The sequence below is a fragment of the Canis lupus genome, chromosome 14 (genome assembly GCF_011100685.1).
Source record: "Canis lupus familiaris isolate Mischka breed German Shepherd chromosome 14, alternate assembly UU_Cfam_GSD_1.0, whole genome shotgun sequence".
In the NCBI taxonomy this organism is placed as follows: domain Eukaryota; kingdom Metazoa; phylum Chordata; class Mammalia; order Carnivora; family Canidae; genus Canis; species Canis lupus.
The window spans coordinates 23401054-23423602 of NC_049235.1; the positions used below are offsets into that span (position 1 = coordinate 23401054).

At 39.0% G+C, this 22549-nt stretch overlaps 1 protein-coding gene and 1 long non-coding RNA gene across 11 annotated transcripts in view; one reads left to right on the plus strand and one right to left on the minus strand.

The window, feature by feature from the left end:
* The window catches only part of LOC610321 (UBAP1-MVB12-associated (UMA)-domain containing protein 1), a 229683-nt gene extending 209199 nt beyond the window's left edge, over positions 1-20484 (plus strand). For 6 of the 9 annotated variants that reach the window (XM_038556908.1, XM_038556909.1, XM_038556910.1 and 3 more), the window contains 2 exons: positions 18590-18804; positions 19470-20484. In XM_038556908.1, the coding sequence (XP_038412836.1) occupies positions 18590-18804; positions 19470-19680 (426 nt within the window). In that variant the 3' untranslated portion in view covers positions 19681-20484. Of the gene's footprint in view, positions 1-16599; positions 16839-18589 lie in introns of all 9 variants that reach the window. The other 3 variants (XM_038556918.1, XM_038556915.1, XR_005369443.1) reach the window with 2 other exon arrangements.
* LOC106559691 overlaps positions 9429-22549 on the minus strand; it is a 104708-nt gene continuing 91587 nt past the window's right edge. The window contains exons 7-9 of one of the 2 annotated variants that reach the window (XR_005369445.1): positions 13120-13249; positions 12276-12413; positions 9429-10656 (exon numbers count right to left, since the gene is read on the minus strand). This is a non-coding gene — a long non-coding RNA (uncharacterized LOC106559691). Of the gene's footprint in view, positions 10657-12046; positions 12414-13119; positions 13250-22549 lie in introns of those variants that run through there. The other variant, XR_005369446.1, reaches the window with a different exon arrangement.

The following is a 22549-nucleotide window of genomic DNA, read 5'->3' on the forward strand; positions in this document are numbered from 1 at the left end:
TAATAGTTCTAATAGTACTTAAATGGATTTCTTATATTTTTCTATATGCAAGTCCATGTCATTTACATATAGAGATAGCATCCAGGTTAGAAAGGAAGTAAAACTATCTACCTATTATTTATTTTTAAAATCTATTACTGATTAATTGCCTAATTGCTCTGGCTGGGACATCTAATAATATGTTCTAAGGAAGTAGACATGCTTGTCTTGTTCCTAATCTTAGGGGGAATGCATCTAGTCTTTCATTGTGAAATGTGTTTGCTTAGATTTTCTGAAGATGTCCCTTAATCAAGTTGAGAAAGTTCCCTTCGATTCCTAGTTGTGTATTTTTATCATGAAAGTGTATTCAATTTTTTAAAATTTTTTCTGAGCCTGTTGAGATGACAATGTAGTTTTAATTTGTTATTCAGTTGATGTGGTATATTTAATTAATTGATTTTCCCTAAACTCATGTAAACCATGCTTGTGGACATTACAAAGCTCATGCTACCAAAAAAGCATAATATTTTACATATATTGTCTGTATAGGTCTCTTTTCAAAAAACAAATTAATTTTTGGGGTTATGAGAAAGGAAAGTGAAGGAATAGCATAAATTGAGTAAATTTTTGTGCAAGTGAAAGTATTTGTTTTCCTCTCAGTGATTACCTGCTCAGAATTTTAAAATTGTTTTTAAACTTGTGATTTGCTTTACTTTTTGTACTGGTGATCCAGATATTTTTCATATCTTTTCAAGCAATCACCATGAAATTTATATTTTGAACCACATCACTTTAAATCAATTCTTGTTTAGGTTTTAGTTCAAAGCAATTAAACAAATAGGAAGTAAGAAACATACAAATCCTTTTAAAAATTAACTGTATGCTTTGAGCTTGAAAGCACGACTTTCATTTGTGCTACTCTGGGCATAAATAGTGATGATGTACTTCCCCTTTTTTCTACATTTAAGGGTCCACCCAGAAATTTGAAACTATATTGTGTCCCGGAAATGTTCTCATTCTCTTTTCTTGCCTGTGATATAATCTCCTAACATAGTTGGTTCAAGTCGACCCAGATCATGTGTTTGAGCCTTTTAAAGGCAAAGTTATCTTCTCTGTTTCCTGAGAACAAACTGTAGCCCAGGGCCCAGCACCTAGTACCTTCTTGCCGTTGCTCAGCAAGTGCCATAGACCAGGGATTGTGGGCAGTTGAATCCAGTCCATTGCTGTCACTGGACAGTGGGCCACAGAGGGCTTGTCTCAGGAAGTGTCATCACTTTGTGGTTACTTTACTTTCTTAAATTTAACTAGAATATATTTGGTTTAGGTAAAAAGGTTACTTTAAAAATATATTATTCAGACATCACAACACTGCTTTTTTTAGGGATTAAAAATGTCTAAATAGTCTATAATTTCAGGGTGTCTATGATCCACATAGAATTAGTATATCCAGCTGGATATAAAAATGACAACATTCAACGGTTTTCCCTTGTCTTTGGGGTTATTTTTCAAAAACTTGTTATCCTCCACATTACATGTGTTTGTTTTGAGAGGAAAAGAAAGCAGGATTTATTGGAAAAGTATTTTATAACCCTCTCTGAAGAAGAAAATACTTTTGAAACAATTTGAAAAAGTCTGTAGAAACTGCATTTACAAGATATGAAGCAAAGTTTCCTTAGACAGTGTCGGGTTTGCAGGGCAGCATAGAATAGTAGCTAAGAGTGTAATTCCAGAGTTAGACTAAATATCTTGTGTTTCAGTATTCCCCATCTATTAAATGGAGAAGAAAGTGGTCTGTACATCATAAACAAAAACTTAAATAAAGAGCTTAGAGCAGTGACTGGCAAGTAAGTGCCCCTTTACCTCTTAACCCACGTCTTTGGCGATAGATGTAGATACACTGTTACAGCCTTAAGACTGACTCAAAAAAGTTGATAGAATTAGTAATACTAATATGATTTACTTATTGATATATATATCAAAGCTCATCATCTCAATCCTTCTTTCTACTCTCACAAGCATACCATAAATTACTTCCTTTAATGAATTCCCGTCATCAGCTCACCTACAAATAGGCATAGGAGGGGAAACAGAAGCTCTGTTGGACTTTGAGTGTAGCTTCCACACATTTAAGAACACTTTTGGAAATTATAGGTGTTTGTCTTTAAGCCGCTTTGGTAGTTCAGGCCATTGCAATTATTTCTAGAAGGCTAAAAGAAGATCTGTATTAGGTTCTGAAACCTGACTACCTGGAAATACCAGACCATTGAAAACTAGTGCTCAGATGACCAAGAACCACCATGTAAATGGCTGAGTTCCAGAATGTTAACTGCCGCTGCTGCTTCCTTCCATGAGGCCTTTCTGTTCCCTAGTCCAGCCATCATAAACACCACACTGACCTATGGTGAAATCACTGGTTGGCCAGAATGCTCTTCCTTCTCCTAGTCCATCTTCCATTTCTATCAGCAGGTTAATTATATCCACATTTTGACTTCTGATAACCAGTCACTCCCACCTCCAGTGAATTGCTTTTTTGTCCTACACACACATCTTTCTTAATATCTTTTTACCAGGTGTTATCACTTGATCTACTTTGTTACCTTGCTATTATTTATGGGATTAAACAAAAAAATATTAACTGACAAACTCTCCAGATTCCTAGAGATTTTTTTTTAAGATTTTATTTATTTATTCATGAGAGACAAAGAGGGAGAGAGAGGGAGAGAGAGAGAGAGGCAGAGACACAGGCAGAGCGAGAAGCAGGCTCCATGCAGGGAGCCTGATGTGGGACTCCATCCCAGGTCTCCAGGATCACACCCTGGGCTGAAGGCGGCGCTAAACCGCTGAGCCACCTGGGCTGCCCCCTAGAGATATTTCTAATAAAAATACCTGATAGTGCACCTCGGCCAGCAATCTTTAGAGTACTCCAAAATACCTTGCAAATTCTCTACCAAAGTTCCGTTCCTACAACTATATTTGCTTTCTTCAAGCACTGACAGTCAAGATAATTTTAAATTGTTTAATCTGGCTTGTTACTCAGATTTTAATATTAATAATTTCCCTACATGTATTCATTGCAAATATATAGGATTTCATCTCTATTGTGGACTCATTGGTCTGACAAAATACATTCTGAGTTCTTAATAATTATCACAATGATTTTTAGGCCATGATTTGATAGAACAGTGGTGCCTACCCATATATATACACACACATATTTTAGACTCCAGAGTGTGCGATTTTAATGGAGAGAAGTGTAAAGTTAGGTCTTCTTCCATGATAAGAGTCCTTTTCTTATCGTTTGGAATGTTATTCTGAGTTATAAGTTTCTTCTCAAGATACATAACTATCAGTTGATACTTTGTTTCCATAGTTATTATTTTTATTAATTTAAGTGCTATTACCTTGAGAATTTTTACTAGTGCAGAAGATGTGGGAATTTGGGGTCTAAGTCTAGTTAGAGTTATAGTACTTTACAGCTGGATCATCTGGTCCAACTACTTCATATTTTCAGAGGAGTTATTTGAAACACAGAAAGCTTAAATGATTTTGTATAAGGTCAAATGGTTTAGGTGGAGACAGTAGTCATTGGGACTTGGATCTAGCGCTTTTTCTAAGCCTTGCAGGTTGATTTTCAACCTAAAGTCCAAGTAACAGTATATATTCTGATAATTAACTTCTTTATCCCTAAAAACTTAGGAATCCTGAAAAAGGATGTCCCTAAGAATTGGTTTTGTACTAACCAATTTTTCTGCTGTTGATCTGAAAGCATTTTTCAAACACAATTTGTATCTTCCTTTTGTTACTTTGTTGATACATTTACAATTTTTGAAATTAAAATTTTAAATAAAAAATTAAGGTATGTGAATTTTAAATCTTCCTGTAAATGTGAGCATGATTGTGGCTTCTCATTTTTAATTGATTCTTAGCATTATTCACCCTCTATTTTGTTGGATAGACTTTCCCCCAAATCAGGTAATGACATCTCATACCCTTAAAATAACACACAAAGAATTACAGCATGGAGTTCCAGAGTGGATAGAAGGTCTTGGAGATTATGGTGCTGCTTCAAATAGGATTGAAATACCATCAATTATACTTGGATTTTAATCCATAAAATATTAAGTTGGCAAGGCTTGCTTTAATTATGATTTTTAAAGCTAAGCAAAGTGTGTATTATAGAAAGGTACATACAAATTTATTATACCTGAAAAAAATCACAATTTAAAATATTCAAGAAACATATTTTATGTTTCCCTCACTTCAGGCTCTTGCTTTTCTCCATGTACATAAATACTTTGTATTTCTATAGTCACTGAATCCTGACAGTCCTTTGAGAATTACTTCCTGATTTCCTACCTAGTTGATTGTGCTCTAGTCTAAAAATAGTGTCTTAATGTCTATTAACAGATGAATGGATAAATAAAATATGGTATATACATACAAAAGAATATGCGCCTCAGAAAGGAATGAAAAGTCTGATACGTACATGGTCTCCAAAAACATTATGCTAAGTGAAATAAGCCAGTCACTACAGGACAAACATTGTATGATTTCATTTATATGAGGTACCTAGGTAGGCAAACTGATAAAAAGATATAGAGGTTACCAGGGGCTGGGGGAAGGGAGGGATGGTGAGTTATTTAATCTGGACAGTCTCTGCTTGGGATAATGGAAAAGTTCTAGAGCTAGATGGTGGTAATATCTGCACAACACTCTGAATGTACTTCATGCCACTGAATTATACACTTAAAAACGGTTAGGACAATAAATTTTATATTGCATATATTTTACCACAATAAGAAAATACTATCCTGAGTTAGCCATAAAATAAAATAATAGGACTCTCCTTTGGGCTCTGAGTATATACCACGAAGGGACCATGCATCCTGCCATTCTGAGTAGTCCCTTCACTCTCACACTGGGGTGGAGAAAACACAGCTGTATTTATTTTTCCATCTCCATCTTCTATTTTGAAATACAACCTTTTTTGCAAATGAGAGCCAAGGTCAAGTGACATAGGACTCTACTCAGCCATTTCAGTTTGCCAAACATTGTTTTTCTAGTGGAGTGTGCTGGGTTAGGTGTGGCAGTTGTGGGTAATGCTACCACTCGTATGCCCTCTGAGCGGAATTTAATTCTGTACTCCCATTCGGTATGATGCGTTTCCTTTTACTTTTACCTCTCCATGAAAATAGACAGTTGTATATTCACTACTATAATATTTCCAAGTGTGTGGCCTATTCCACACATCAAATTCAAATTACAAAGAAAATGAGGTTTTTCCTATCCAATATTTTCCATTTCTTAAAAGATGTTTTTGTTTCCTGAGATTAGAAAGATGTTTATATGCAAGGTGAGGCACTACTGAATTCTGGCTATGCACGCACTAAAAAGTATATATTTATGTCTGCACATAACAATAACATAAACTGACAAAATACAAACTTTTCAGTGTAAATTAAAAACAGAACAGATTAGCTGTCTTCAAACAATGCTATCGTGACATAATATCATTTTTATTGTTTATAATAACATCTAAATGTTTGTTCTTAAAAATATATATTATACTTAGGCTATAAATTTGTTAAAGGTTCATTCCATCAAAGAACATGCCAAAAATACCTCAGCATGTAGTTACTACTTAATATTTTAGACTTACTTTCTTTTTGTATTTCCTACTCCTATCATATGCTCTTTATTTCCAATCAATATCATATACGTTATGTCTATCTACTTATATAAAAAAGGAGTATAATAAAATGTTTCTGTTTCCTTACTATCTTTAAAAATAGTATTCCATTTCCTTTCTTATTGTCTATGCAGACGATTGAAGTGCTTTATTGTTTTACAAAATGAAAATCCTTCATTTGAGTGAAATTATTAGTGTGCTGAGATGTGCAAGATCATTTTTCATTGTTTTCCTTTGAAATTATCTGGAAAAAAATATGACCTTGCTGCATTACATTCTGAAGGAGCTGAATAGATATTTAAAATAAATAAAGCTATATAAATGGGAAGTTAAGTAGAATTTAGTGTGACTAATAAGGGGTATCAAATTCTTCAGACCTGTGGTATACATAATAGGCTTAAAGAATTCACATACAGAAGCCTAAGCCATTGTGTAGCCATGGCTGTGATCAGATGCTATAGTTTGGAAGCTATTACATATTGTATCCAGCTTACTAGATTTAAGCAGATAGCAAGATGCTCAGTTGTATCGATACTTTGAACTCTCTTCCTATAGTGGCACACTTGTCCATAGATTAATTGCTAAGTCCTTAAAAGAAACAAACAAAACCCGGACAAGCTAACTTTAAATTCTTTCCCATGATGACGGCCTTTACAGTGAAGGCAGAGCATGGGGTTGTAAATCAGGAGATCCAGAGTACGCATCTCTGCCAATTAGTAGTGATTTGACCTCAGATGGTCATTAAACTTGGAGCCTCAGAAGATGAGAATTGCAGCAGTAACTTCCCTATCAAATGTAACAGGTTGTGAGGCTCAAATGCAATAAAGTATGTGAAACTACTTCTAAAACTATATAAAGCACTAAACAAATGCCATTTTCCCAAGATTCTAATTAGAACTTTTCTTATCCCACAGATTTAACTGAATTATGAAATTGATAAAAATCATACCAGTGAGCTGTTTCACAGAGCATTATAGCACATGTTAAAGACCATTGGTTTGTTACAGCTTTAATTCCCAGATCATTTAACATCTGCACGACTCTGTTTTTGTTGATGTGGTCAATATGCCCCTCTTTTTTGGTGTAAATGGAGATGTGCAGGGAAATAGAAATTGATGGGGTTATAATGTCCTAATAAAGGGCACTCCTAATAAGGAGTCTGCATCCTGGGCCAATGGAGAAATAAGACCAAAGAGCCAGCAGACAGAAAACCAAAATGTCCCCCTTTTGACTAACACAGCCTAGGCTGAAGGAGACAGCTTAATGTGATAGCTGAAATGGATTTCCAGGCTCCCAATAACCTATGTCTAGACCTGTGGGGAGAGTTTAAGTCAGCATAACAGATACTCTTAACTCGGGCAGCCCCGGTGGCACAGCAGTTTAGCGCTGCCTGCAGCCCAGGGAGTGATCCTGGAGACCCTGGATCGAGTCCCACGTCAGGCTCCCTGCATGGTGCCTGCTTCTCCCTCTGCCTGTGTCTCTGCCTCTCTCTCTCTCTCTCTCTCTCTCTCTCTCTCTCTGTGTGTGTCTCTATGAATAAATAAAAAATCTTAAAAAAAAAAAAAAGATACTCTTAACTCTGGTAACTTGGCTCCCCTGGTCCAAGTAGAGAGAGAAGAAAGAGACTTTCTCCAGGCCTCAGGACCTTAGATGGTTTAGTGTCCCTCATCTAGAAACATGGTATGGCCATTGTCCTCCTTGAGGAGGAATAGGGGGAATGGCAGACAGCCAAGGTGCTTAGAGAAAAATCCCTCTTTATGGAAAGCAGGAAAGTTAGAGAGAAGCTTTTCTCTTTAATAGAGGTAAACAGAATTTAAATTAGTGGAATTGACCCACCCATCCCCTCTCCTAGTCAGCTCTCATCTCTGAGGCATTCCTCCGCTTACAGTGCTTACCTAGTCCTGCCACCTGTTGCTGGTCGTGTTCCCCACACCCTTGCCACCAGGCATAGGCTCCTGGGGGAGCCCCTTCAGACTATACCAGAAAAACTAGCTCCTGAGAGAGAAGATCTGTGTAAGGCAGGTGGATGCTAGAGACTGACTGTACCCCCCCCCCAACTCAATTCATGTATTGAAACCTAATCCCCTAAGTGAGGATATTAGGAGGTGGGGCCTTTGGGAGGTGATTAGGTCATGAGGGTGGAGCCCTCATGGATGGGATTTGTGCCCTTGAAAAAGAGGTCCTAGAGAAAGCCCTGGTCTCTTCTGCCATGTGATGTTTTAGGGAAAAGATGGCAGTCCAGGAACCAGGAAGTAGGCCCTCACCAGACACTGAATCTGCTAGCACTTAATCTTGGACTTTCTAGCCTTCAGAACTGTGAGAAATACATTTTGGTATTTGTAAACCATCCAGTCTATAATATTTTGTTATAGCAGCCAGAATGGACTAAGACACTTGATTAGAGGGAGTTTGGAGATGATAAGGTTAGCTTCTACCTCTCTCTCTTGATGAAAGGTGGATCTATGATAATAAAAAAAAAAAAAAAAAAAAGTTGCCACAGTCTCTACATTGTAGTAGAACCTCATTGAACTTCCATTGGGAGACACATTAGTGAAGTTGTTCATTTGCCAAGTGAAGAACAATCCATCTCGTTCTTTAGGAAACTAAGCTAGTTTTAAGTTTGTTTGTATTTAATACCATCCATGGTTTACCATGTGGGTGATAATGCAGTGGGCAAAATCTTGTTAGGAAAAAAAAACAGATGTGGAAATCCAGCTTAACATAATAATTCCTGGCCTTTTCTGAATAAGTCTGAATATAAAGTTTGTGAAGAAACTGAAATTATTTAGTCATTCAATAAATATATATCAATCACCTGTTATGAGCCAGACATTGCTCTGATTGCCAGGGGAATGGAGATGAAGGCTACTGTCCCTGAGTTTCAATGGCCCATGGTATTATGAGGGTGACAGAGCATTCCAGTCCAGTGTGATTTGTGGCGAGAGAAAGGTATGCACAAGCTGTTGTGGGAATACATGGGCAGGCACTTGGCCCAGGTTTGAGGAGTTACTTGGGGAGCTCTTTCTAAAAGAGCGCTGGTGTGCATCCTGAAGGGCAAATTGAAAGAGGCAAGATGTAGGGAGTAGGAAAGAGAAAGATGTCCCAATTTAGGCAGAAGTAACCAAATGAGCCAAAGCTCAGAGCTAAAGGGAAAGCTTGGCATGTTTGGATAATTGTAAATAGCTTGGTGTGAAGACATTAGGGAATGGTAATAAAAGAAATCTGAGGAGTAAGCAAGGCCAGATCATACCTTTTGTGCTACAATAGGGAGTTTTTTTGTCCAAAGGCACTGAGGAGCATTAAACAAGGAAGAGCATGTGAGATACTACCAGCGAGAGGGAGAGAGGAGTAAGGCCATATATAGGAGACTCTTGCAGCATTCATGATACAAGACTATAGTGGCTTGCATTAAGAGAATTGATGGTGGGATTGATGAGAAATGATGAAACTTGGGGAGACATTAAAAACCTCAAAATCAGTAGGACTCAGTCACTTACCGGATAGAGGAAGTGACAGGGAGAGAGAAGTCCAAGATAATTCAGACTTCTGTGTTTGACAGTCATTGCACAAAAAATATTAGAAGAGCATTGGGTTGGAATAGAACTGGGAAGCCTTGAGAGTCAGGTTCAGAACATGTTGAGTTTAATATTTCAAATGGAAAGATATAATAGGAATTGAACATGTGGGTCCAGAGCTCTAAATAGAAGTCTGGGTTCAAGATATATGTGTGTGTGTGTGTGTGTGTGTGTGTGTGTACACATGCATGTATCTACATTCTTGTATCTACTTTGGGGGAGTGGAGGAATAGGGCAGAAGGAACCATGGATATGGATAAGCTCCTCTGGGGAAGTGTGTTGAGAGAGGAAGAATAAAGCAACAGAATGGAGAATATCCTTTCAGAATAGACAAAAAAAAAAAAAAATCAGCTAGACAGATAAAGGCAACGCTAACAAGTGGCGCGGAAGCCAGAAGATTAAAAAACTCAGAGAGTCACCAGTCTGAAGTGCTACAAAGAAGTCATATATGGTTAGCACTTGAGAACGTCTTCTGAGTTTAGCACAGTGTGATTATTAGTGACCTTGGACAAAGTAGTGGCCGTACAGGGGCAGAGATAGAAGGCCGATTGCAGTGGGTGAGGAGTGAAACAGATGGCGAGTGTCAACAATCATCTCAGCCTGGCTGCGAAAGAAAGATAGTGTGGGCGTTCAGTGGGTAAGATCCGGTTGGGTATGAAAGACCTCAGGAGAACTTTCTGTGAATGATGAATTGACTTTATAAAAGATGAGCAATCAGGAGCCACCTCCTAATGGATGAAGCCGTGTCCTTCAAGAGTAGGGGCGAGATGGATGCGGGGTGCCAGGGAGGGATTTGCTTTGGGTAGGAAGAGGGCAACTTGCCTGTGGTGGCAGGAGGGAAGTATGGAGGGGTACAGACAGATGCAGAGAAGGTTTTTGGGTACAGTAAGTAGACGAGATCCTCCCCTGATGATTCCTATTTCCTCTGCAGAGTGGGATGCGAGGCACTCATCCCCATGGGCTGGCAGTGAGGAGCCAGGTGGTGATGGAGGGCTACAGGAGGGGAGAGCAGGGGTGAAAAGTGTGCTGACAAGAATGAGGGGGAAGGCCTTGAGATTTCTGGATAGCTTCAGGTCAGAGATGATGAGCTTCTATAAACTTCTTTTTCAAGTTTTTTTATCATCTTCTTTTTAAAAATGTTTTTTTAAAAAAAATCACTTGGATAGCCTTTTTTTATTTCACAAACCAGTATTAAACAGGATCCCATGCTGAGCATACTGTTTCTTGCTGGTTCCTTTCCTGAAATGCTTCTCTTTCCTCTTTCCACTGCTCCCCCACTCTAGTTGGCTGTACAGAAGATTTTCCGGCTTCAGTGAAGCCACTTTTCCAAGAATGCATGGAACAGATTACAGAAGCAAGTGCCAGCCTGCTGCTTACTTCCCTCTCTTCACTTGCATACATTCAGCTGGAGTTCTGAAAAGAGGAAGTCAGGAGAACTTTTTTTGTTGTTTTTGTTTTTTTGTTTTTTGTTTTTAAAGAAAGATGGAAGAAATGGGAAGCACAGGCAGGTGGAAAAACTGTGGGGGGTGAGGGGAAGGGAACAAATATTGAAAAAAATATCATAAGCTGAGATGTAAATTGAAATGATGTCAGAAATCAGAAAGGGAGCTAAGAAAGTATCTACTTTCTAACCTGGCCCCTTAGTTTGCTTTTTAAATATATGGCATCCTCAAACTGGGCCAAGCCAAGGCCCTATGGGAAACATGTTTGCAGTGAATTCAGCTTTCACTCCTGCCTAATTTATCTGTATCAGTGGTCAGGTGTTCTGGGCTTTTTTTGTTTGGCCTAACCCCCTCGATTTCAAATCAAGTCTGGGGTGCCTAGAGTATCTCAGAAATAAGGAGAGCGGATTCAGTGCCAACCAAGTGCCACAAGTGAGGCACTGGGTTATTGTTCTGAGTACAGAGGATCTGCAGAAAAGCAACAATCAGTCTCTACCTTTGCAAAATAATTTTTCCCTAGTGAAAGGAGACTATTGCTTAGAGCTTATGTAGGTATAAGAGACCAGTCCTCCTGCTTTTGTCAGCTAGCTGGACATTTATTAGCAACTAGCTTCTTAGAAAAATAAATAAATAAGGAGCCTGAGTGCTGCCTTAACTGTGCTTTTGCTTCTATCACCTTCTAACCTCCTGTCCCCTGATACTTCTGACTCAGATTTGTCCCCCCCCAACCCACCCCCACCAAGACACTGATGTAATGCAAGCAGATACCAGCTGAAGCCAGAATAGAATGGATAGTTATCTGGGGAGATAAAGTGACAGTGTTGCCTGTTCAGGCTATTGTTCAAAGGAACATGTCTTTTATTTATAGATGTTAGAATTTAAAGGCATAGACAGCCAGAGCTTGACATTACCTCTTCTTACTGTAACTTGTTTCCTAGAAATATGCTTTAGTGTATAGCTACCTTCTTTGCATGTAAATTGAATGTGCTAGATGTGTTTTATACCTGGTTTCATATTCTTCTAATAGGTTCTGTTACTGTTTTGTTTAAGGTTGGTTTCTAAATTTTAATGCTTCAATATTTTGCTTTTATGGGACACTATTTTATCTCTACTTATCTGAGGCATAGGTTGTCTTAAAATGCAGGAGGGTTTTGTGGGTTTTTTTAAAGATTTTTAAAATTTATTCATTCATGAGAGACACAGAGAGAGAGAGGCAGAGACACAGGCAGAGAGAGAAGCGGGCTCCATGCAGGGAGCCCGATGTGAGACTCAATCCCGGGACTCCAGGATCACGCCCTGAGCCAAAGGGAGGTGCTCAACTGCTGAGCCACCCAGGCGTCCCAAATGCAGGAGTTTAAAAAGATGCTAAATATAGGTGATTTAATATTAATAAAATATTCATATTTTAGGCAGGTATGGCTAAGTAGATGAGGTCTCCAAACTGTTAGCGGGTTTGCAAAATTGGCACCCCTTAATAGATTTCATGGTGATTTGGGGGGCTTCTGTGCCAGGAAAAATGTAGTCTGTTCTTGAACCTGCATTTTCTTGCTTTCAAATACCCAGGAGTGAGGTTCACAGGATGCCACTAACCTTCTGTTGCTCCAGGGAAGTGACTTCATTTTTCTAAGCCTTTACTGAAAAGTGTTATGTGCCTTGTCTTCTTGGACCTTTTTTCTGAAGCTCTGAGAAGATTTTACAGTTTGAACCTCAAGAATCTTTACAGCCCCTCTGCAAAAAAAAAAAAAAAAAAAAAAGAATACTGCCTATAAACCTTCTTGAATTATTTGAAACAAAGATAATAGAATGTGAGGAATACAAGATAAACTTGGCCAGCCCATTTTTTAACAGGTTAAGTGATGAATAAGAATTATTAAACAAACATAAAAATAGCTAATTAATTCTAAACTTTGTTGTACTGATAACAATAAGGAAATTCATCTTCTCCTCAAGACAAAAAAAAAATTCTGACATGGGATACTCATATTCAAGCCATGCAAGGGCAAACATTAATTTGAAAAAGAAGTATTAAAGCTAGATTATATGAAGGAACTTATGCTCAAGAACATTGTCATAGCAGCCCTTCTGTGAACAGGATTAATCACAAAAATAACAAATATGCTTTATGAACACAATATTTGAAATAATATTTTAAAATTTGGCTATTAACCATAAGGTTAATTGATTCTTTTCTTCTTGCTCCATTGTGATTAACATACTCATTCTTCTTTTTAAAGACCCATTTTATTATGCAAATGAAAAAAATTGAAAGACTGTGTGTGTAAGAGAGAGGGCTGCATTTTGCCGGGGAACTCATGCACCTGTTTCAGCCCTCAGCCCCCACCTCTGCTTCCACTGGCTGCCAAGCTAGACTTCGTGATCAGAGTAGCGGGTGTGGGGTCCTTGAATTTTGACTCACATTTTCTTTGTGACTTACTCTTGTTTTGCCTTATAATTTCTCCCCTTCCAGCTCTCAGCATGCCAACAGCAGCTGCATCATGGCACTCACCCTGCTGCCAACAGGGCAGGCAGCCTCCTTGGAGACTGCAATGTTGCACTCGAGCCAACTGTTAAGAGATAGATGTTGGAGTAATACATACAGCACAGCTGAAATTCAGATCCTTCTAGGAGGCATTTGGTGGAACACTTTGTCAGTGGCATTTTGAAGTTGATTTCATTTTTGGAAACTTTTTATTTTGGACAGTTGTCAAACATATTCAAAGGTAGAAAGAATACTGTAGCACCTTCCTGTGTACCTTCTATCTCTCCATTTCAACAATGATCAACTTATAGAGAATCTTGTTTCACCTTCCCCAGTGTTTCCCCATGGTTTATCCCGACTACTGATAAATTCATTCCAGGGGATAAATATCTCATAAATTATAGTTGCTTTCCTGTCCTTCTCTAGTCTAAGATCTGTCACCTTAATGATTTCTGCAATCCTTTCTTCCTAATGGTAGAAGATATTAGAGTCTTTTGTCCTTCTAAATTAAGCTAAAATATGCTCTGTTGGCACCTGTCATATTTTCTAATGTGGCCCTCTACATTTTCAGGGCTTTGTTCATTCAGCTCACCAGTCTGTCCACAGCATGTCTGAGGTGTGCGGGGTCTTCAAATGTAAAGCATTAAAGGTCACTGGGTTTGATTCTCAGTGTCACCACAGACTAGCTGTGTAAGCTGAGGACAACTTGCTTCACCTTTGGGTCCTTCCGTGTCCTCTGTTTTTCACATGGGACTAATAATGATACACACTTCACAAAGCTGTGGTAGGACTTACATGAGTGAGTACACTTAAATAGCTTGGATGGAGGCTAGCACAAAGGAAGTGCCCAGCATATGCCATGTGCTGCCATCCTCCTCCTCCTCATGATCATTTTTCACCCCTCACCACTCATTTTATAGACAATAGAAGAGAGGCCCAGGTGGATGAAGTATACAGCAGTTTTATCAGGAAAACTTGAACAAGGAATCACATCTCTCAATTCCTTTATTATCCAAGATTCAGTTTGCCAGAGAGTTAAACCTTAGAAGTTGGGTGTTTAGAAAGCAAGGCAGTATGGGTAATACCCTCTTTAGTGAGGAAGGAGAACATTCTATACATAAGAAAGAGAAGAACGTTCAAGCATAGGATGCTATTAACAGATCTAGGGAACATTTGTGCATGAGATTAAAAGAAGGCAAGATGTAAGAGAGGATGGTAAGGTAAGATGATTTGAACCACCAGTGAATGTCAAAACAAAAGAGGGTGCCTGGACGGCTCACTAGGTTAAGCATCCGACTTTTGATTTCAGCTCAGGTCATGATCTCAGGGTCATGAGATAGAGCCTTGAGTAGAACCCTGCATCAGACTCTGCATTAAGTGCAGAGTCTGCTTAGGATTCTCTCTCTCTCAGGATGCCTGGGTGGCTCAGCAGTTGAGCATCTACCTTCGGCTCAGGGCATTGATCCTGGAGACCCGGGATCGAGTCCCACATTGGACTCCCTGCATGGAACCTGCTTCTCCCTCTGCCTATGCTGCCTCTTCTCTTTGTGTCTCTCATGAATAAATAAATAAAATATTAAAAAGAAAAAAAGGATTCTCTCTCTCCCACTCCCTCTGGCCCTCCCCCCACTTGTGCACTTTCTCACACTCTCTCAATCTCTGTCCCTCAAATAAATAAAATCTTTAAAAAGAGAGAGAGAGATGGATGGATCCTGAACTTTAAAGCCAAGTGGCACTGGCCATTCCTAAAGTTTTTGTTTATTCACTCACTTTAACATGTGCTAAGCTTATTCTACTTACTTACAAATATCGTTTCGTTAATCCTCATAGCAATCCTGTGAAATAGATACTATTATTGATCTCATAGTACAGCCAAGGAAACTAAGGCACAGGGAAGTTAAATAACTTGCCCAGGGCAATAAGCAAGAGACCTTGGATTTACGCCCAAGCAGTGTAGCTCTAGAATCTGTGCTCTAAACACTCTGTTGTGCTGCTCCAGGGTAACCAAAGCCTCAGTGCGTAGGTCATCTTGAGGAAAGCAGCGATAGATAGGTGATATCCTCTAAAGAGGCTAGAATTGTGGCATCATTGCTCACTGATACCTGTGCTCTCATCTGACCCAGGGATCCTTAGTATTTAAGTCACTCAGGTTTCAGGAGGCAGGTCTACATACGTGGACCTTTCTAATAAGCCTTGTCATAGCAGGGTGGGGTTACACTGTTCTATTTGCAATCCAAGAAAGTATTCTGGTGTATTGTTTTCACGTGAAGTTAAGACAACTCTTGCCGGGAATGTGTTTGGTGAATTCAAAGTCATTTACTCAACAATGATTTCTTGAGGGCCTCTGTTCTAGGCGTTGGGGATGCCTTGTGAAGAGAGCAGTTCCTCTCCTACAAAATCATGGATTTTTCCTCTCTAGAGCTTCTCAGTACCATAGCAACTGCTGCCATTTTCTCTCAACTCAGAAACAAAAGAAGAATCAAGAGAAACCTCTCTTGATCCCACATCCCTTTCCAGCTACTGGCCCATATCTTTTTCCCATGTATAGCACAATGTCTACAAATGTTGTCTGTTCTCATATTTGTCTTCACTTGCCATCCTCTCATCATCTTTTCTTTTTAAAGATTTATTTATTTTAGAGAGAGTGCATGCACAAGCAGGGTGAGGGGCAGAGGGAGAAGAAGAGAAAAGCAGAGTCCACACTGAAAAGCAGAGTCCCAAGCATGGAGCCTGACACAGGGGATTTGATCCCATGACCCTGAGATCATGACCCCAGCCAAAACAGAGTCGGATGCCCAACTGAGTGAGCTACCCAGGCGCCCCACCTCCTATCATCTTTTATTTTATTATTTTTTAAAGATTTAATTTATTTATTCATGAGAGACACACACAGAGAGAGAGAGAGAGAAAGAGAGAGAGTCAGAGACACAGGCAGAGGGAGAAGCAGTCTCCATGCAAGGGAACCTGACGTGGGACTCAATCCCAGGACTCCAGGACCACACCCTGGGCCAAAGGCAGGCACCAAACCACTGAGCCATCCGGGGATCCCCCCTATCATCTTTTAAACACAGCACTAAGCAGACTCTCTTCTCAAGATCCACCCCCTCCCCCAACTCCAGACTCATATCAGATCCCCCTGCCTATTTACAGCTCCACTTAGATGTCTGTGAGACACTTGGAACATCCAGAACAGCTCCTCATCTTCCTGCCATACTTGCTTCCCCCTGACACTCTTTTCCCATCCCTGAAAAATGGAGACTCCATTCTTATTCCTCAAGCCACAGACTTTGGCTTCATCCTTGACTCTGCTCTTACTCTCACACCCCATGTCCATTCCATTAGGACATCCTATTGGCTTTCTTGGTCTATCCACAGTCTAACCATTCTGTCTCTCCATTAGTATCACCATCTAATCCACAATCTTTTCATTCCCAGCTGGTCTTCCTGCTTCCTTCCCTGGGCACAGTATCCCCCACTGGCTATAGTCAACACAGCGACCAAAGAGATTCTTTTGACATCAGTAAGAATACATCTCCTCTACAACAATCTGTCCTTCGAAAATTTTCTAAAGCCCACATGCAACAACATGAATGAATCTCATACATATAATGTTAAGTGAAAGAAGCCAGAAACAAAAGAGTTCCTACTGTATTATGACTACATTTAAAATACAGGTAAAACCTCTCTATACTGTTAGAAATCAGGATGATGACTGAGGGGCAAAGAGTTGGCTTTGAAAGCAAGCACCCCCGGGGCCTCCAGGGAGCTGGCCACTTCTCTTTCTTGATCTGGGTGCTGGTTGCTCACAGGTGTTTGGTCGGTTAAAATTTAGCAGGCTCTACCCTTATGATGGACCCTTTTCTGTGTGTATTTTCCACTTCAATAACGAGTCTTACAAAATTGCTGTTTCTTACAGAAAATCATTCTCTTCTATACTTAGAAGGAATTTATCAGCACTTATGACTATTAGGACGTGAGCTCCAACCAGGCAAAAATCATGTCTGTTTTCATCCATTCAACAATTGGTTATGGAGTGCTGGGCAGTGGAGATACAGCAGTGAACATGGGAAGTGAAACTCCTTAAGCTTCCAAGGGGTGATACCAGAATAAATTATATACCATGTAACAAGGTGCCAAGGGCTATGGAGAGGGAGACGGAGTGCTGGAGAGGGGGAAGTGAGGGCCAGGATACAGTTTAAATAGTTGGTCAAGGGAGGCCTCCCTGAGGACATGAGAGAAGGAACCTGGTATTTCTGGGAGAAGAACCTCTAGGGCAGAGGGACTGGAGAGGAAAGGGCCAAGGCAGAAGCAGCCTGGGTGTTCAGGAGCAACAATGGGAGGTAGTGGGATGAGAAAGAAGGGAGCCAGGACAGACTAGCTGAGGATCCTGTCAGAGAGGTACATGGAGCCAGATCAGGAAGGGCCTCGGAGGCCTCCATACAGACACAGCAGTCTTATTCTGCATGAGACCCAGTTGAGGGGGTCGGGGAGTCACATTTTGCCTAACCTGGTTTGAGGTAGGTTTCAGCTGCTTGGAGCAGCAGGTCGTTGGTTTCTCTTCAATTTTTTATTCATTCTCCTGTTGATGGATACTCAGGTGGTTTCCGGTTTGGGGCTTGCATAGAGTGTTGTGAACACCCTGGTGCGTATCTTTTGGTAAAGTACTATGTATAAGGTATACCAGTCTTGAAGAAATTGAACAAAATATATCAGTTCCTCTTTGAAAACCTTGTGTAACATAACACGCTAGTTCCAGTGAAAGTCAGGCAATCAACCAATACTTATGGTTCGCATACTAGGTAAACACTCAAATATGTATTAGGGTATATGAGGCAGAGGATACACGCGTACATACAAAATACGCAAGGTAAGGCATGCAAGGTGGAGAATACAAAGAAATGTCAAAAAGATTTGTTGCCCTCAAGTACCCTAGAGTCTAGTTGGGGATAAGACCTATGCATATGAAACAGCCACCAGCATGGACACAAACAGGAATTGCCAAATAATATCCTAGGCAGTGTGCCCCATATTCTCTCTGAAGTGAGAAAGGTCACTTTGGACTGTGTTGATATAAGATTTCACAGGGAAGCTGGGAATTCCCTAGAGCCTGAAAGCATACATCAGATCTGTGAGCCAGACTTTGTAGACATTATCAGGCTAAGGAAATAGCAAGAATGCCAATTTGTATTTGAGAGAGCCATGGGTGGCCAGTCTGAGTAAAAGTAGGGTTTAGGATTCATTTCAAAGTCCAGTAGAGACTGAGATGGATGTATTTCTCAAGTGAAATAAATAATAGCATTCTGATCTAGGACTCTTTCTGTATCCCACATTTCACAATCATTTTGCTATATTAATGCCACATTTACCATTCCTAAGCCTCCAAGTCCACAAGGTCTAAATGACTTAAATATATATGTATTTTTAGACTGGCAAAGAAACCTCATCCAGTGTGACTGGAGCAGGCCCCGAGGTGGAAAATAAGGCAGGCCAGACTTTGGAAAACAACTCGTTAATGGCCGAACTCCTGAACGACGTGCCCTTCACCTTGGCCCCACACGTGCTGGCTGTGCAGGGCACCATCAGTGACCTTCCAGACCACTTACTCTCCTATGATGTCAGCGAAAATTTATCACGGTTTTGGTACGATTTCACCCTTGAAAATTCAGTGCTCTGTGATTTGTAATCTGTCTCTTTGCACCTTAACAGCTTGAAACAAAAGTTTGCCTATTTTATTTAACCTGTTTGATGTTCTTTGCCATTTCACTGCTTAAAGGTCCTTAGAAAAGCAAGGATCATAAAGCAAACGACATTAATGTTCATTACTCTATTTCTTAGAATATATTTGTACAAAGGTTGGACTTAAGCTCTACTTCCTTTCCCCCAGATAATAAATATAAAAATTAGGCTATCAGGGTTTTATGAAAGGAGCAGATTCCTTCAGCTGGTCTCAAAATATAACACCTCGAGTTTATCTTAGGAGAACTGTGAGAAAGAGCTGTGGCACTTTTCTTAGTTACCACAACTCCAAAATCTGTGCTTAGAATGAGAATGCTATCTCTCTTCTCTGGTTTGGAGGAAGCTTGAATTAATGTTATTCCCTTTCTTCCACAATGTTTATGAATGAATTCAGAAAAACAGTGTCATCTAGTAGCTCAATCTCTTCAATCCTGATTTAGACAGCGAGGTAGAAATTTACAGCTTTTCCTAAAACGCAGTGGTAGTTTGCTGAGCCATGAATGCCATACCTGCTCTGGAACACCTTTTCCTTTGAGTGATACATTTCAACTTCCTCCCACCCATGGCAGCCCTTTCCACCGTGGATGGTCCCTGGATGCCTGCCTTTGTTTTCTGCCTCACTGCTACTTCAGAGCCTGTGCCCTTACCAGCTTTCCAGAGAAGTCCCCCTGCTTCTGCCTTGGTTGGCATTTGCTCCCCTTACCACATATGTTCCCAGTTTATGAAGAGATTCACGTTTCCTTTCAACCTCTCTGCCTCCTAAAGAAAAACATCTCATGATGATACATATTATTGCTGATAACACTCTTATTTAGAAATTTGTTGGCCACCGTACAGATGGAAATGTTTTACTGCTAGAAAAGCTGAAATCGACTCATTTCCAATTAGAGTGCAGGCAAAACACCTAACTATGACTTTTAGTTCTTGGCTATCCATTATTTATTCTAACTAAAGCAGTAAAGAACTGCCATTGGTCAATAAACTGTAAAGAGAAGAAGCAAACTGTGATGGAATATTTTCCATGCCATGGAAAATTTAAATCACATTTGTTTTGATTAGGAGCAATACACTTTATTGATTCTGTGCCAAATTTTAAGTATATTTTTTACAAAGATAGAGTGCCATAACAAAACTAGACTCTGTGCATAAAGGTACCTGAACCATTTAAGTTTTACGTGTTGTGCATGTTTGTTTAATAAATGTAGCATTGTCTTGATAAAAATGCCATATTATTTAAAAGTTAAATGAACGTTTCTATTGACAAAAATGTGCTTCATTTACAAATAATGTTACCAAATGAGGGGAGTGATTACATTAAATCTCTACACAGTTTTCATAAAACATCAGTCTAGGAAATGTGAACTAACATGAATGTGAACATTTTATAGTAGTTTTTGTGAAAGCATACTTTTGAATATCCACGTTAATGTACCTTGAAAGTAAATGTTAAGTACATCATCAATTTGTCTAATATATTTGTGAAATTTTCTCATTTATATTTATGTCTACCATGTTATAAATATGCTTGTATTTTCATTTGTCTAAAATAATTGTTATATTTAAATAAATGTGAATTAAAATAAATCAATATTTTGATTATTTTCAGACCCAGAAAAAATAGCTTTCTTTACATTCATATTTGAATGCAAGTTATTAATTCTTTGTGAAGCAAATATTTAAGTATATAGTTTGTGAAGTGCCACAAAAAATGAAATTTCCACTTATATGTAAATTTAAGGGAATAACTTTGAAAGTGGTAAGATCACTAGTCCTGGCTTCACAGGACTGGAAAGATTTGGAAGAAATCACATGAATATCTAACTCTAGATAGATCCCCATCATCACAAAATTTAGCAAGGCCTAGTATTCGCAACCTTTTTTTAACAAAAACATTTTAGTTTTCTTAACCTTGTGTATGAATCAGTGTTACTATTTTAAAATTGGAAGAAACATTAGAAATCATCCAGCCAACTTCATTTACCCAAGAGAAACTTGAAGCCTAGAGAGGTTAAGTGACCTAACTCACCTGGTTAGTGATAAACATTTAATTCAATAGTGTTCATAATTTTAAATTACAACAAAGCTGTATGTTCTGGTGGAAAGAGTTTGGAGAGCCACCTCCCCCCCCCCCCCAAAAAAAAAGGGAAAGAGTTTGGACCTCTGAGGCAAGCCAGACAGTCTGTAATGGCTCCCTCACTTACAAGCTGTGGGACTTTGGTCAGTTCCCTAACCTCTGGTTATCTTAGTTCCCACACTTGTTAAATAGTAATTGTATGCACCTTGCAGCGTTAAGTTTTAGACAGTTTTGTCAGATGTGTGACAGCATAAAGCTTGACACACCATAGGTGTTCTAAGAAAGGAAGCCGCTATAATTCTCATTACTTACCACACGTGCACATTAGTCTAACAAAATGCAAAATACATATTAACTGAACTGCTTAAAGAGTCATATAAAAAACAGCAACTTAACATTTATTATTGGTCTCTCCTGCCCCATTATTTTTTTTTCCATAGTAAATACCTAACTATAGGAAAAATTTCTAAAATATGTCGGTTGACTCTCTGCAATTCCTTAGTTAAGAATTCCCTACGGGACACTTTCTTTTCTCTTATTATCAAGAATCATGGCCATTTTCCTTAATACAAATTATCATTAGAAAAAGTAAAGTAGAGAATGTACAAATGCTTTTACTGAATCTTATTTTTAGCCCTAAAATATATTCAGGAAGTTGCATGTATTTTTCTCTGGCTTTCTTTAATGGCATTTGCATCTTTTCCTAAAAGCAGAATTAGAGAGGTAATTCTGACCAACTTATTATGGTTAAATTTTGATTGAACTTTTAAAATAGTACCACTAGGTATTAACAAAAGCACATTTCTTGTTAAAGTTCTGGAAATCCATAATAATTTGTTTTTTTAAGTAAACATTCACTGAACCAACACTTTTTTCCCCTTTTCAAAGGAAAATGACAAATTAGGAATAGTATGAAAAAAAAATCTTTTCTAATAGTCCCAGAATCCTAACGTCTTATAATTCTAAAGGACAGATCAGAGTAGCAAAGAAATAATCTCATCCATGTTCTAAAACAGTGGTACATCAGATCTTACTCCTTTAACTGCTATCATGATAACTGAGGGCAATGTTCATTTATTAATCATTTGTTATCAAGCAAAGAATGCTACTTTCAGAGATAATACATCGTCTTACTATGTCAGTAGTAACATTCACATGAATAAGTATATTTGGTAGGTGGCTGAAGGTGGCTTTTTTTTTAAAACTATTTTATTTATTTATTCATGAGAGAAAGAGTCAGAGACATAGGCAGAGGGTAGAAGCAGGCTCCCTGCACAGAGCCTGATGTGGGGACTCAATCCCGGACCCTGGGATCAGGCCCTGAGCCAAAGGCAGACGCTCAACTGCTGAGCCACCCAGGTGTCCCAGGATGTTGTCTTTTAAAGCCATTGAGAAGAGTTTGTGGAGATTATCTTTTGAGCACTTGTGTCATCCTACTAAGGGCATGACTCAAATAGTATTGAAAAATCTGAAACTTTCAAAATAGGTCTGATTCCACTGATAGTACATTGTTCTGAAAGATGAAGTATTCTTATGTGTCAGGAAAACAATGCTTTATGCCGTATGGTTTGGTGC